Below are 15,892 nucleotides of genomic sequence, written 5' to 3' on the forward strand. Positions count from 1 at the left end.
TTTTATAGATTTTATGCACCAAGAGCTTGTAACACTCCAAAGAGAAAGGAAAAATTGAAATCGCATCATATGACCCCTTTAACTGTTTTGAAAGTCAGTGGGGTCCAGATCAACACTGGAATCCACTGATTTTCATTGTATGGATAAAAAACAAAAAACAAACAAAACCAAAAACACTTTATAGTGTGACAGATATGGTATGAATGTCTGTGCTAAAGCAGGCTACAAACGTGTGTATAGATACCGTGGCTCAGAAATATGGTTGATGGCTATAAAAGTGGATTTATTTCGGGATAGTAGAAGTGTCTGTGTCCAGGATGGGAACGGCTGAATGGGAGGGCAGCGGTCTGGTCATTACTGTCCATCATCTCTGTAACGCTGAGAGAAGCAAGACCCTTGACGTCATTCAGAAGCGCAATCAACTGAGGCTGTCTATCTGTCTGAGTGATTTGTTCAGTTCTCTCGTTCAGCCTGGATTCTCAGAGGGAGCGGCAGCGATATATTTCTCCACCTGCTGCCAAACACGATGAGTTATTTAGAGTTCAATTACAAAGAAACATTACATTCAGATGGAAAGTGGCAATATGACAAATCTGAGCACATTAAAGCCCAAAAGAAACAATTTTATGTGAGACATCATGGGGAAATGCCTAATACGCTCTATTTCTCCCACTAATACACATCGCTTAAGGATCATTTTGTGGTGTCTAAACTCAAGAATGGAAAAGAATGTGATTTTGTGATTGTGTGCATAGCCACCATTTTTCGCCATGGTCGATTTTGTTCCCACCACTTTATGAAATTGCTTGCAGCTAGATGTATCTAATAAAGAGGAACGCTCCCCAATTGTTAATGTTTTCTGATGCTGGAATTTGTCATTTTTAATGTTTGACTTGTCATTTTGGAAAGCGACAGTGGCAACGTTTCCTCCCAACACACAGCTCTTAGAAATGCGCTCAACCGCCCTTTAACCGGCTTGCTATCCATTCTAGTGAAATCACAAAACAAAGTGAAACAAATGTGCTCCCACATTGTAATTCCACACTGTAATTGTAAAATAAAGATTAAAATAAGAAGTAGGGTTGAATTATAAGATAGAATTTTTTATAAAGACAAAATTGTAAGATATAAAGTCAAACTTGTGAGATATAAAGTCAAATTTAGAGATCAAGTCAAATTGTAAGTTATTAAGTCAAAGTGTAAGAAAGTCTGTAAGTCTGTATAAATTCAAAACTCTTGTAGGCTATGAAGTAAAAAGTAAGACAATGTAAAATTGGTATCTATAAAGTCAAAATTCTGATACATAAAGTCAAACTGAGAGATATTTAGTCAAACTGTAAGTTATAAACTGTAAAAGTCACAGAAGACAAGTTCTTACCAGGGGTAAAAGGCCATGTGTATCACCTGACCACTAGTGATTTAATCACTGTAGACAGATGTTAAAAGCAGGTCCTGTGTGTCATTTGTTGAAACAGTGTTTGTGTTTGATGTGTTTTGAAATCTAGAGTCTGTCTCTTGTCTCAGGAGATGACTTTTAAATCCCCAAAGCTACACCTGAACTTTTCACAAACACCCTTTGACGGCCTGTTTACACATACACAACATTTACACGGCCTTTTCAAAACATTCACAGTATATATGAGATTATAGCCTTCAGCTTTATTCTCAGATGAAATGTATCAGATGAATCGATAACAATAAACACATGGCCAATCAAAGTAAAATAAATGTTTTAAATCGTTCACTGACTGCACATAACAAACAAGCTTCCACAGCACTACAGCACTATCTTCTCCTACTAGACATGAGGGGAGAGCATGTGTGTGTTGTTCTGTTCCCAGTAATTTCAGACAGATTGGCGGTACAGATGCTTGGGCGCTCTGTCCCTCTTAATGAATATTCAGAACATCAGTATGAATATTAACATACTGAAGATGGAGTCATACAAATGCACTGTCCAGCTTGCAATAGTGACAGAAACAAACTGTCTCAGTATGCAGAGATGTGTGTAACACACAGTCTTTTTAAAAAAAAGCATTTTTTCACCAATCAAAACTCAATGCCAGTATGTGTGTGAGAGAGAAATACATGCCTTCAATCACTGACCAAAGTGCAGCATAAAATCGCTCCCTCCAGATCCACACTGAGCAGACACTCACAAAGCATAGGCTTGACTTTGAGAATCTGCTCCAGAAAAGCCTTCAACTCTGAAATATACATGAACTCCAATAAATAACTTAGAACTTAGAATATCTTGCAATATTCACGACACCGAACGCAGGGTCTACACTGAGTGTGATCTCTCTATAAAGAAGATACCTGGAGTGGTTGTAAGTGGTCTAGATCCACTGAGGTGTATATATTGCATAATCTTGTGCAGCCAGACATTTGACTATCAGCACAAAGAGTTCATATTGCAGCTTATTCTAGCCAAGGACTGCCTGTTTAGATTCAAAGAGACTCAACGTAAAGTGACTGACCACAGTTTTTTTTTTATTTTGGAGTCCAATGTTATGTAGAACCATATTGACTTTCATTGTATGTACAGTTGAAAAGTGTAATTGAATTAAAATTACAGTTATTGCTAAATATTACTACACATTTTAAAATAATATACTTCTAATATTTTAGATTCTATTCTACTTACAGAAAGGATGAACTTAAAAATGTATACATTGAATGCAATGCAAGTTGTTTGGACAAAAGCATCTTAATCAGTGTTTCTCAACTGGTGGGTCGCGGAGTGTAGGGGAGCGTGGGGCACAAAGTAACGCGTGGTTAGTTGTAACACATATGGTTTGAATATTTCCACACATGCTAGCATAACAAAATGTACAGTATTTACTAGTTGCCATATCAACACTATATAGAGAAAAAGTGTGCTAAAATAAAAAAAAATCTTTTGAAGATATTGCTGAACATTTATTTTACCATAGTAAAAGTACATTTCTGGCTTAAGTGAATTTTTCATCTCAGTTTTTAGTATTCATTTAAAATGAGACAAATCTGCTATTATTTTAATCTCCAATCTGTTATTTATCAGTTTAGATGTTTTGTTTTTTAATGCTTCTCTAACTAGCAGAAGACACCAACTGATTTTAAATTCCAGTTGCGCAGATGGGTAACGTTGTAACACTGCGTTACAATGTGCTCCGCTATTATTAAACTATGCTATTCTATGACATTAGCAATGTAATTTACACTATTTACTTAAATGAATTTTAATGAGAAACCACGAGAAACAGGTGAATAAAGACTGACAGTCAATGTTTAATGTTTAGAAGTTATTATTTCAAGAAATGTAAAGCATGAGATGTTGGCGTTATTTTCGTAACTTATGAAATAAAGTCTCTCACCTCAGAAAAACGAACTATCCTGTCCTGTCAGACATTATACTATATATATATATATATATATTCTAAAAAGTGGGTCGCAGCATAACATTCTTGTTTTGATGTGCTTGTTTAATGGTTGCCTGATTGCACATGTATTAAACCAACTCTATGTGTCTTTGCAGCTTGTGTTCAGAAAGATCAGTGACGTGAAGCGTGAGGAAGAGGAGAGGCTGAGGAGGAAGAACGAAGCCCCTCTGAACCTCCCCCCTGATCATCCCGTCCGCCGTCTGTTCCAGCGATTCCGCCAGCAGAAGGAAGCCCGTCTCGCCACTGGGTGTCCCAATCATGATGACCCTGATCTCGAGAAGGGCCAAATCCACCACGAAGTCATCAGCCAAGATGTAGTCGCCACCACAAGCATCGTCACAGTAACAGAAAGCCCGGCCACGCCTATCCCGTCCCACCTGAGCAAAATCCGCAGCCTGGGCCCGTTTGACCAGGCCAAGCTCAGCGCCCCTGCCCCAAACGTCCCTCGTACATCAGAGCCTCGCGCACGAGGATGGGCGAGGTTTAGGGAAAGCATGGCGAAGCCAGAAAGCTGGGGAAATGTTTCTAAAGCAGAATCGATGGAGACTCTTCCAGAGCGGAGCGGCTCCGGAAAAACTTCGGAACCCGGCGGATTGAAGAAGACCGATTCCTGTGACAGCGGCATTACTAAAAGCGACCTCCGGCTGGACGAAGGTGGTGCCCGCACCCCTGTAGACCGAAGCCCTGTCCAGCCCGACGGAAAAGCTCCCCCCATCCCACCAATCCCCACTATTCCCGAACATACACTGCACACCTCGCTCCTGGAACTCCGTACGGAACTTAAAGAGGAGCTGTCGGCACTCAGTAACCGAATGGTTGCATTGGAGACACAAGTCGTTGAGGTGTTGAGGTTGTTAAGGCGCAGAAAGACTCCGACCTCTCCCATGTCGCTCTTCCAGATCTCACGGCCGACATCACCAGACACGGACAAGGAGGACATATTCCCTTGAAGAAAATGAGGTAAGCATCTTTATTCTTGAAAGGGAAATGATTATGAGACTTTCTCTTTGAAAAATGGAACCAGCAAAAAGCATGACAGACACTCTGAGAGACTGTGTGTGTGTGAGAGAGAGAATGAGTGAGGGAAAGGATGAAATAAGACACTGGAAAGGAGAAGAGGATGTCTTATCCCAAGGCAGAGCATCTGCGATACCAAAGTGATGGTGTGTTAGTTGTCACACAGACACGCTTTGTGTGGAACTGCTCTTTGTTTTTGTCCTGCGAGGCTGACAGACAGTGAGAGCTCTTGGTTGTCATGGCAATGCATCATCCCCAATTGCAAGTGCGGGCCCTTCAAGATCCCACTCATGTAGCAAGTCTTCCCCTCTCTTTCGCTTTCACACACACACCGCTGTTTCTGCTCTGCAGTCTTTCTGGTATAGGGATCCATTCTGCTCCTTCCTGCTGGTTAACTCGCCGCCAAATACAAGCCTTTATCAGGAATCACAGAGCTAAGCGTCTTACAGTGTGGAGACAAAAGACTGAAGAAGCAAGAAGCATTCCAGGAACTATGGAAACCCCAGGCAGCTTTGGTGAATTACTTTAGACAAACATGTTTGTACAATGACAAACCAACTACCATCCTGAGAGTTAACTGTACACGTTACTGGAGAAGCTAATGAGCTCTACAGGGGTTTTGAAGTGTAACAGCTGTTAAGGCCCTTTTCCATGACTTGCGTCAATGCACATCTCAACAAAACTTAAAATCAAATTGACAGCAATGGTATTATACGGTTTTAGGAATGCACAATATAGCGGAACCATATCAGATTTATTGGGTATCAGCCAATATTGAATATTTAATTGTACAGTGCATGCTCATTTCCAATATTTTTATATTTAGACTACATTTGCCATCATCTAACACTCACTGAAAGTTAATATTTAAAAACACTAATAATTTAACAAGACTGTTAATTGTAATCTGTAGCAATTTTCAAAATATCTACTTTTCATACTGTACATTATATATTGTTGTGATTCGTAAACTCACTTTTAACATTTAAAATGATTGATTTTAGCTTTTATTGTTTAATTCTAAATTAATTTAGAAAAAAATAGTATAAAATTTTAATATTAGTCATCAGTTATCAGTCATAACATAAATATTAAATATCGGCCTATCAATATCCATCAGAATATTAATATTGGTGCATCCCTATATTTTATTCATTTATTTACATTTTTTATTGTTCAAATTCACCCTTCGCAAAGAGCTTGATTGACAGGCGATCTGACCAATCATACCGCCGTATCCGCCATCTTGTCTGACAAACAAATCATTAACTTCGGTGGACTTAAACTTGAAAAATTGTGTGTATTGACATCTTTCCTTGGCTGAATGATATGGTTCTGATGTTCACGTTTATGTTGTGCTTTAAGTAAATATGAAATGACGATCGGTTCACGTGCCGCTTGAACTGAAGCACTACAGCGATCAGTCACAACACATTAAATTGCCACAAAATGGCATTTGTTTGAATTTCTTAAAAAATGACACAATTTAAAAGCTGAGACCTTGTTTCATACCAGAAGTAACCTGCTCTTTCTTGTCTGTCGGTGTGTTGTCAGTTTCCTCTTTGCTGCACGATGTATTTTTCACTGCATGAGAACATGATGTGTAGTGTGAGAGCAGCATGGCTTGTCAGACATAGCAACAGTAACTAAGGAGGTAGAGTTTTTGCGAAGGGTTAATTTATAAATAATACTTTGAGGCTGGTCCAAAGTGCAAGTAAATAACTGAAAAGCAGAATTTTCATTAGTCACCATATCAAGTGTTATGATTTCTCCCATTCATTTTTTACAAATGGTCCATCTCCTCTCCCTTACATCGTCTATAAATATTTCTTCGACATTGTGGGAAATGGTTATAATTTTGAGCATTGTGTTACAGCGTGTGGCCAGCAGACAATGTGTGTCAGAGGTAACGCTGTAGCATGATGTTCAATGCATTGGCAGATGTTGATGCAAGTCATGTGAAAGGAACTTCATCTCCTTTGGTCTACAACAGGCGTCTTCAAACAAGTTCATTAGTGACTTGTTGGATTGCAGAGGCCAAGTTTTATAAAACAACAATGGAAGAACTAGTGAAATGAAAGCATGTATGTTGTTTCTTTATCAACGATTGGGTCTTCCAGAAAGCACACAAACATATTACCATGGGCGCACTATTATTATTCAGATCTCTAGTGCACTGTAGCTTTGTTTTGCAAAATGAATCGATGGATGTAATCAATACACATGATTTTTCACACCACTGTACGACATAACACAGTTACGAGGAACTTTAAGCATTACAGCAAACATCTAAATGCAAAGAATCTCAGGAATGAAGAGGGGTGATGGTTTGAGAGCTCGTTCTGACCCCTTTCCTGGATGTTTTTACATTTTAAATACTAAAGATGTGGCATTATGTTCTCACCAGGTCTGTTATAACGTCTAACCTTTTCATTTTTCAATAGGAGAGACTGGGACTTCTTGTCAAGGGCCTAAAATAGGCTTTTTAATTCCCACTCTGACAACTGGTCAACATGTTCAATGTACTGAATCTTTTTTCCTGTGAAAACAGATTTTTTGTAACCAAGGCCGTAAGGTATGTGTCTGTAGAGAAATTGCCTTGTAAAAACAAAACAACCTTGAGAAATATTCACTGTAGATATGACAGCTAGTGCCAGTCTCCCCTATTATTATATCAAACAAAGCTCCTAATGCAAGTTTGGGAGGAGCCTGTTCAGTTAATCCGCTAATCACATAGCTAAGATATAAATAGCTGTTTATTTCACTCTTTTTTCCAAGCGTCCCTCCCCCATATCAACTCCACCTTGATTTCCATAATGAGGTCCAGGGGGGAACACGGAGATCCAGTCTATTCAGATCAACACCACCAAACCTATGTTCTTCTCCGTCACAGAATATATGAACTTGTATTTATATATTCTGAGATGATGCTTAATAATTCTTGTTTTGTATCTCAGAAAGAGAACGAGTGCCCGACTATACAAACTCAGATACGCATGTTGAGAATTGTGGTTATGAACATACTGTGAGCGGTTAAGGGACATGTTAGCATGCTGTGTGATGTTCTCAGGTTTAGAGAGGTCATTATCAGGTCCACAGGAGATGTGCTGAGGTCAGTATCACCTGCTTCTCCACTACCTGAGAGCAAAGAGAGAAAAACACGACTCAGAATAATGACGTAAAACCAAAACGCTACCAAGGTCATATCAAACATCATATCATGAATTTAAACCTTATGTGAGGAAAACGGATTTTGCTGGAGAACAAAAGACGAGTAGCTCCAAACTTAATGCTCTAACAACATGAAGATTTATTTCTGTTTACAACAAAGATACATTTGTACAGTATGAAGATTTTGTAACAACCTAGATTCTTTAAAAATATATATATTTTTGCCCTTGAGAGATAAGTATCTCATTCTGTCAGCAGGGCGCTGGAGAAACAATATTAAATGGTAAAATTCCAATTAAGGTTGTTTTATGCTTCAGAGCATGTTTTACAATAACGACATCTTAATTCGCTTTAATATTATGGGTCATTTGCTTATACTCCAAATGCTGAGCTGGAATTGGAAAAGGTTTAGCGTTTGTACCCCGTGCTGTTACTTCACCATCTTTTAGAGAGCAACCCAGAACTGATTTTTAAATAAGACATATGAATGTTACAGTAATACTAATAACAATACTAACATGCAAATCCATGTAAACTGGAATGTAAAGCATCAGCCTGAGCTGATTCTGAAGCAATAATCATTGCTGCTGTATTTCACCCAGATTATTCCTGCCATGCTTCTCCAGCCCAGATATAACATTTAACCTGAGCCACATGATGTACTCAACGTAATATAACAAACAAACGCAGCCCTGATGTCACTGCATGCCTCTGCAGCACAGCAATAAGAGTCATTAAATTCAGAGAATGCACTTTTTCATCGTGAGAGAAAATGAGAATGAGGATTGTACAGAGTTGATTTGTTTAAGAAGAAATGCGCAGCCTTTAGACACTAGCATGGTTTACTCGCAGAGATTCGTTACCATCTGATCGTGACCGATTTGATCAAATACGCCAAAAGCATGGCTTGATTTGCACTTAAAATAAGGTTAAGACATGCATGGTAAATACAAAGGAAAATTGAATAAATTACCATTAAAAAGAAAGTACTCATCTACTGCACGAGTATTTAATCTCTTGCCTCTTACCCCATAGAGCTAATGGATTCACTCTTTGTAGCAGACCTGTCTGACTCTTGGTGAGTGAGTTCAAATTTGCATTTGGCGAGGGGAAATGAATCCTCGCAGATCTTAGACTCACTTTAGGGTGTTTGTATAGTTTTTTCAGACTTGAGAAAAATTGGCCACTACATGATTAGAGACCAGACACCAGTCCATGATTAAGAAACTTTTCTATGGTCAGATTTATTTCACAAAAGCCTAAAAGAGGAAATACCCCATTTAATCCCCAAATCAAAAGAAACCATTTGTATTCATAGTTGTCCTGATATTAAAATAAAATGAACATTAATTAAATATAAAATCTTACATTTAACTTATTATTATTTATTATTATTATTAGAGTACTGAGAATTGAACATGATAAATTTAATGTAAAAATATAAAAACACCAATATAAAATCTTAAAGCACATATTTTATTTCTACAAAATAAAAATTAAAAATTTCCTTTTGAATTTGGGGTGAAATATGTACTGAACATGTTCATGTCAGACTTTGTGAAATTCACCCAAACATGCTATCGCACACACACATAGCATATCAGTTTGTGTGTTGGTGCATATATGTGTTTGAACAGAAATGATGTTATAGTATTTTTGGAGTCCTTAACACTGATAGTGAAGTTCAAACGGAGCTGTGCAGTTCTATCACACTGCAGGGTTTGGAAGAACAAACACGTCTGTCTGCTAACAGAGGTCCTTCGAAGGGTCGTTCTTTAAAAACAGCCCTAATTAAACTTCAGATGTATTCAGCAGACAGCATGGTCATTATCCACTGACTGAAACCTCACTGAAATCATTTCTCCACATGGAAATTACTACTGTAAAGCACAAAGACAAAATTTGTAAAATTGCTGTAAAATATTATTTATGATAATAAAATATTTTGATAATAAATTATTTTTGCTCACTCTCTTTACTTGATTGCTGTCATTTTATGCATTTCTCTTTGAGTACATTAAAGATACTTATGAAAGCACATTAGCTTTGAAGTCAGCATGAAATCAAAATTGGCCCAATTTAATACGACTCAAAAGTATAAAATTGTCCATAATAACTATTTAATAATGACCAACAGATATTTACACATTGCTTAAGCAAAATTGCTTTCATTTCTAGCTCCATTATGGTAAGTAACGCCCACTTTACATCATCCAATCAAACTCCCAATAAACGAAATTAAATCCAGCCCTATATTTGATCTCATTAAATATTCAAATTCACTAAATACACTAATACACCACATTACAGGGTGTAAATGACCATTCATGCTGACTTTAAGGAGAGAGAAAGACTGAGCTGGTTACATTTTGAACTGTGCAATTATGTACACTTTGAAGACTGTGTAATGCTACATACTAATTAACATTCATTAATAGCAGAGTGACCTGTGTTGATAAACACACACACACACACACACACACGTCTGGTCAACTATCCTTGTGGGGACTCTCCATAGGCGTAATGGTTTTTCTACTGTACAGACCGTATATTCTATTGCCCTACACCAACCCTACCCCTAAACCTACCCCTCACAGGAAACTTTGTGCATTTTTAGATTTTCAAAAAACTTAATTCTGTGTGATTTATTAGCTTGTTTACCCGTGTGGACCTCAATTTAGGTCCCCACCGTGACACGAGTCCCCATGAGTCTGTGTGTATTCAGGTTTAAGTCCCCACCAGAATAGAAAAACAGGTACACACACACACACACACACCTGTGTAATGCTACATACTAATTAACATTCATTAATAGCAGAGTGACCTGTGTTGAGACACACACACACACACACAAGGACCTGTGTAACATGTGATGTCAGTAAGTAATTTCAGTATGACTTACAGAAAGGGCAGGTCACACATGACCTCTGCCATACCATCTACTAAAATATCATCATATCACAGAGAAGAGATGGAGAGAGAGACCGCAGTCATAGCAATATTAAAAATGTGTGTACCTTTAATTATTTTTAATATATATTTTTATATTTAATTTAGATCTACTTTATTTTCATTGTATTTTACTTTTTTATTTTGCATTTTTAAAAATTCTCATTGCTTTTATGCTGCAATGTCAATATGGCTGTTTTTATTCATATGGTAATGCAAATATACAGTTTTATCTTGCCAATAAAGAACACTAAAATTGAAATGAAGAGAGAGAGAGATTTTTGTGAAGGGATTATGAATGATTAATCTGATGCTGATAAAGGTACGCTGCAGAGATAAAGCTCTTTAAAGTGTAATCCCCCTATAATACTGAAACACACACATGTCGTACCTCTCTCTAATAAAGGAGAAACTCCAGGCTAGCAGATCACTGATCTAATTAACCACATAGAGCAGCTTGAGCTGTTAGTAAGAAGATAGAAGTAGGTATACACAAGGAGAATGAGAGAATGTACGAGATGGAGAGATCAGGACAAGAAAGATCAGAGGGACAAAATGAATGAGAGGATGGAAATCTACACAGATGGAGGGACGAGGGAGAGAGAGAGAGCAATGGTCAGGCTATATCCTGGCCGCTGATCAGAGACATGTGTCACCATCAGTGTTCAGACAAACTCATAAATAAAGCAGCGACAGGATTAACCATCAAACACACACCTGAAGCACTCACACCATTTCATTTCCACACACAGACACGCTGGTCAAATACAGCATTACTACTATACAAACACGTGATATTGTAGGAGTAGATAGGAACGCTGGTTGTGCACATTGTGATTGGTCCAAACTATGGTAAAACTGTAAATACCATAGTGTTTTCTGTGAGAAACTTTGCCTTCCCATGATTCTGCACTGAGGAGTGTTGTCATCTCATGTCCCACTCAATACCAACTTGAGCAAAGCAATAGAGAAAAGCAACCACTGGAACGGCCACAGAAGACCAGCCTGTTGGAGAAATAAGAGAAGAGAGAAGTTTGAATGGTAAAATACAAAGATACGTAGAAAGCATACTTAAAATTGTGGTTTGAATTATTAAGTCTACAAACTAGATAATACACAGACACCAAACAGGAAGTGAGGCTGTATCTGGATCTGTCAATGGCCTTAAGGCATTTGAGCAGGACTTGAACAGATAATACAGGTCGCCAGAAAAAAAGAAGGATGAAACATTTAGGATCTCATGTGTTAGTTAAACAATATCCAATAATATTTTTAGCCCAAAACAAAACAAAAACATTTTTAATAGAACACAATACAACACCTCTGAATATGCATCTTTAATCACACATCATGTAAACAGCCAGTCAGTAAATAGACTGATGTAAGTTTCACAAACCTAATATCACAGTAACGGTTCCCATATAATGAATTGGACATAACTTACAATTAGTGTTGCTTTCGTCAACGAAAATTATGACTAAATATCGTCGTCAACGAATCTTTATCACGTGACGAAAACGAGACGAGACGCAAAGTTAAATTATAATGTATAATAATTAAATGTATAATGCAATATTGTTAACGAATAAAAACGAGACTAAATGTGGTTTACAAAATAAAAACTATGCTAAAATGTCTCTTAATTTTCGTTGACCAAAACGAGACGAAACAAAATGTTATAACGTTATTTCGTCTCGTTTAGTCGCGTTATTATTATTATTTTGCAGTATTTCTCACTTCAGGGGCTGCATCAGGTCGCACTGCGCAGACGCAGGCGACACCACTTCCTCAAGCCCCACTCGATATTTGAGATATGAGATATAACATATGTGATTTTTTTTTGGTGTTATAAAACAAAGCATTTGGGTGTTTGTGTGTTTTTTTGTGCTTGTCCTTGTTCGTTGTCGTTTTTTTTCTTTCTATGAAGATCTGGCAACACTGACACTTTACCACAGGGCTCATGAGCGCAACTATAGCCCCGTGTCAAAATGTGCTAAGGTTAAGATTTCTTTCACTGTTATTTTCTTGCATCTCACATACAGATGAAGACACATTTTTGATGCATGTTTAAATACTCTCGTTTACACTCATTTATTGATCTCTTTATTGAATAATTACTTCTAATTAATAAATATTCGAGAGTAAATATTGTGATTTCAGAGAGATTTGACAAGTATAATTGAAAAGAACATGATATTAACCGAGAAGTTTTTGTTTACGGACCAAAAGAGAGAAGCACGCATCGTTAATTCAGTGGTAAGAAATGAATGTAATAAGTCAAATAAATGTTATTAATTTTTAATGTCTGTAAAAATAAAATTCACATTTTAAAAACCCAATATTTTGTTGAAGTAATTGTTATTTGGTGCTTAAGAAACTTAATATCTGGGTTATTTGGTACATGGTAGTTATAATAAAGAAATCTTACATATTAACGGATAATTCAATCTCATTTAATGCTCCTTATGATGGTTAAATGTGCTCTGAGTATCTTTAATGATTAAACAATAGTTTAAAACAAGACATGGTTTGTAGTACTGATTATTGAGGTCCATATCTGCCCATCTTCCATGCCGCTTATACTCTACGGGACTTGGGACGGGAGTGCTGGATCATTACTGACGTACAGCAGCGGTATCGGAGTAAAGAGGTTAGGAGAACATTCTGGGAACCTTCAGAGAACTTTCTGGGACCTTCTAGGAACGTAAATAGAACATTCCCTTTAGGTTAGGAGAACGTTCTGGGAACCTTCTAGGAATGTAAATAGTACGTTCCCTTTAGGTTAGGGGAACGTTCCAGGAACCTACCGAGAACATTCCCGGAACTTTCCCCTAACCTAAAGGGAATGTTCTATTTACGTTAAGAAAACTTTCCTGGCTAACCAAAAAGGAACGGGGAACCAAAAACTAACATTCCCAGAACGTTCTGGGAACCAAAAATTGTTAGCTGGGTGCGTAGAATTTCTGTAAATGCGGTTGTCACTACCTGTATTTTTCGGGAGTTAATGCAGTTGTCAAATGCGGTTGTCACTCCCGTATTTTAGTGAATTATGTGTGTACAGAACGCGATTAAGGAGTAAAAAGTGAACTGACAACCGAATTTAGCTGCAGTGTGTACGTGGCCATTGATTGTCTTTGAACACATTTGCAATATATTTAATCACAGTCTGTAGCTCTGCAATTTTAACACTTACACATACACAAAACACACTTAAGTTTGGTGCTTTCCTGTACAGAATCACTAGCTGTGCTTACTAGAATTTACCGCAGTATCCAGTGATAATTTCCCCCATGTGAGCTCTGATTTAGAACCTCACGCAGATTAACTGATATAACGTGAAATCTTATTAGATCACAGGGGAATATTCACTCATTATCTCATTGACATTCTTTCGCCCCCCTGCAGTCAGTAAATGAACAGCAGTGTAAGACACACCTTTTCCCAGAGCAGAACTTCATGCACTTAGCTATAGGCTATATCTGCTCCTCTCAAGTACTTATGTATGTTACAGAAGTACTTGTATTACATTCTCTCTTGGATTAATTGCTCCTGTTTGTGTTATGCTCATTTGTGGCTGTTGATCAAAACAGATGCATAAACATATTACTACATGAATCAATGTTATACCTTATTTTCACATTATTGTTAAAGTATTATTTTTATACAAGTAATTTCCAATTATTATCAATGTTATGTATACATAATCACAGTTCCTCCTCAACATGTCCACTAAGAGCCCCAAGCTGTTAAAACACTCTAGACAGGTGTGCGTGTTTGTCTCTGGTGGGTTCATTAAAAGGAACTGCCTTGTTGCATCAGGGATGAGAAAAGAAGGATGGAGCAGGATGAAAACGAGAGTAAATGAAAGAAGGAAGGGTGCTGATTACATTTGGTTACACCTCATTGTCCTTCAGGTGCTGGAGTCACAGCTTTAGCCACTTAATGCATTTTGTCATGCCAACAACACAAAACACTGCAATGTAGCAGAAAGACTACAAAAAAGTCAGACAGAAAAGAAGCTCAGAGGTAGTGTGTGTTATGTCTCATTTTGCCTGTATAAGACTACAGATCAGTGTTTTCTGAACTTTGTCCTCATCCAGCTACACACAAATCCTCTCAACATGACTCAACTTGCGTCACACCAAACCCACCTACATAAGGAACAGAGACACGTCAACACACACACTTACAGAAGCAAGAAGAAGAACAGTTGATTGTTATATCATAGGAGACTCTTCCGAAACACTTGCTTAAAAATAAAATAAACACAGTCCTTCTGTGCGTGAAAGGACATATAGACATATAAAGGACATATATAACTAAATGTAGTCACTCATCATTTAAATATATTTTTTAAAAATTATATGCTAAATAGACATACTAAGGTATGAACCGAATTTTTTAATTCTTGCCTGTACCAATAAGTCGAGAATCATTTCAATGTTATGGCCAAAAACTTTCAAAAATAAAAAATAAAACTTTAATAAAAATTAAAAAAAAAAATTAACATAACTGACCGATGAGCTGATAATTTTTTTCATTTTATGGCCAAAAACTGATGAAATGGCAAATATTAAAATTATTCAGTATTTTGTCTAAATAAAATAAAAATAATCACTAAAAAGTACTAACATTGTGAGTGTTACAAGTAAATAATAATGCAATAATGTAAATTACAATAATATGATTATAAAATTATAATGTACAGTAAGAATAATTGATTGATTGATTAATTTCAATTAGCTAAATATTAGATTTACCAGTATTATTAAATTAATAATATTAATAAATTATTATTGTTTTTATGATTTTATGAAATTATTCAAGTATCCAATGTCAGCCTATATATACATATATATATATAATATATAATATATATATATATATACACAGTGTTGCTTGAAAGTTTGTGAAACCTTGAGAATTTTCTGTATACTATTTAAACTATACAGTGCTGCTTGAAAGTTTGTGAACCCTTTAGAATTTTCTATATTTCTGCATAAATATGACCCAAGACATAATTAGATTTTCACACAAATCCTGAAAGTAGACAAAGAGAATCCAATCAAACAAAGGAGACAAAAATATATACTTTGTCATTTATTTATTGAGAAAAATGACTGAAAAATTATATTTTTCATTTTGATATTTGATATTTGTACTAGGGTACTAGACAACCCCTAGTACATCCCTACAACTTATTTTATTTATTCTATTCCTATTCCATCTATAGCACACCTGTACATACAATTTATTCTTTTTTTGTGGTTTATATTTATGCATGTGTATTTTATTCACATCTCATTTTTATTATCTGTGTGTTGTTGTTGTCT

The 15,892-nt window shown here is 36.6% G+C and overlaps 2 protein-coding genes across 6 annotated transcripts in view; one reads left to right on the forward strand and one right to left on the reverse strand.

Moving 5' to 3' along the window:
• kcnh1a (potassium voltage-gated channel, subfamily H (eag-related), member 1a) overlaps positions 1-5,196 on the forward strand; it is a 52,713-nt gene extending 47,517 nt beyond the window's left edge. For all 4 annotated transcript variants that reach the window (XM_016529357.1, XM_016529365.1, XM_016529374.1 and 1 more), the window contains one exon: positions 3,518-5,196. In XM_016529357.1, the coding sequence (XP_016384843.1) occupies positions 3,518-4,372 (855 nt within the window). In that variant the 3' untranslated portion in view covers positions 4,373-5,196. The remainder of the gene's footprint in view (positions 1-3,517) is intronic.
• A 2,303-nt stretch (positions 5,197-7,499) lies between these two features.
• Positions 7,500-15,892, reverse strand: part of LOC107721389 (protein-cysteine N-palmitoyltransferase HHAT-like) — a 36,019-nt gene continuing 27,626 nt past the window's right edge. The window contains exons 12-13 of one of the 2 annotated variants that reach the window (XR_001637704.1): positions 11,428-11,564; positions 7,500-7,577 (exon numbers count right to left, since the gene is read on the reverse strand). Coding sequence is in view for 1 of the 2 variants with exons in the window: in XM_016529394.1 (XP_016384880.1) it covers positions 11,485-11,564 (80 nt within the window). In the remaining variant the exon portion in view is untranslated. Of the gene's footprint in view, positions 7,578-10,757; positions 11,565-15,892 lie in introns of those variants that run through there. The other variant, XM_016529394.1, reaches the window with a different exon arrangement.

The sequence above is a fragment of the Sinocyclocheilus rhinocerous genome, unplaced genomic scaffold (assembly GCF_001515625.1).
Source record: "Sinocyclocheilus rhinocerous isolate Xijiao unplaced genomic scaffold, SAMN03320098_v1.1 scaffold432, whole genome shotgun sequence".
Taxonomy (NCBI): Eukaryota; Metazoa; Chordata; class Actinopteri; order Cypriniformes; family Cyprinidae; genus Sinocyclocheilus; species Sinocyclocheilus rhinocerous.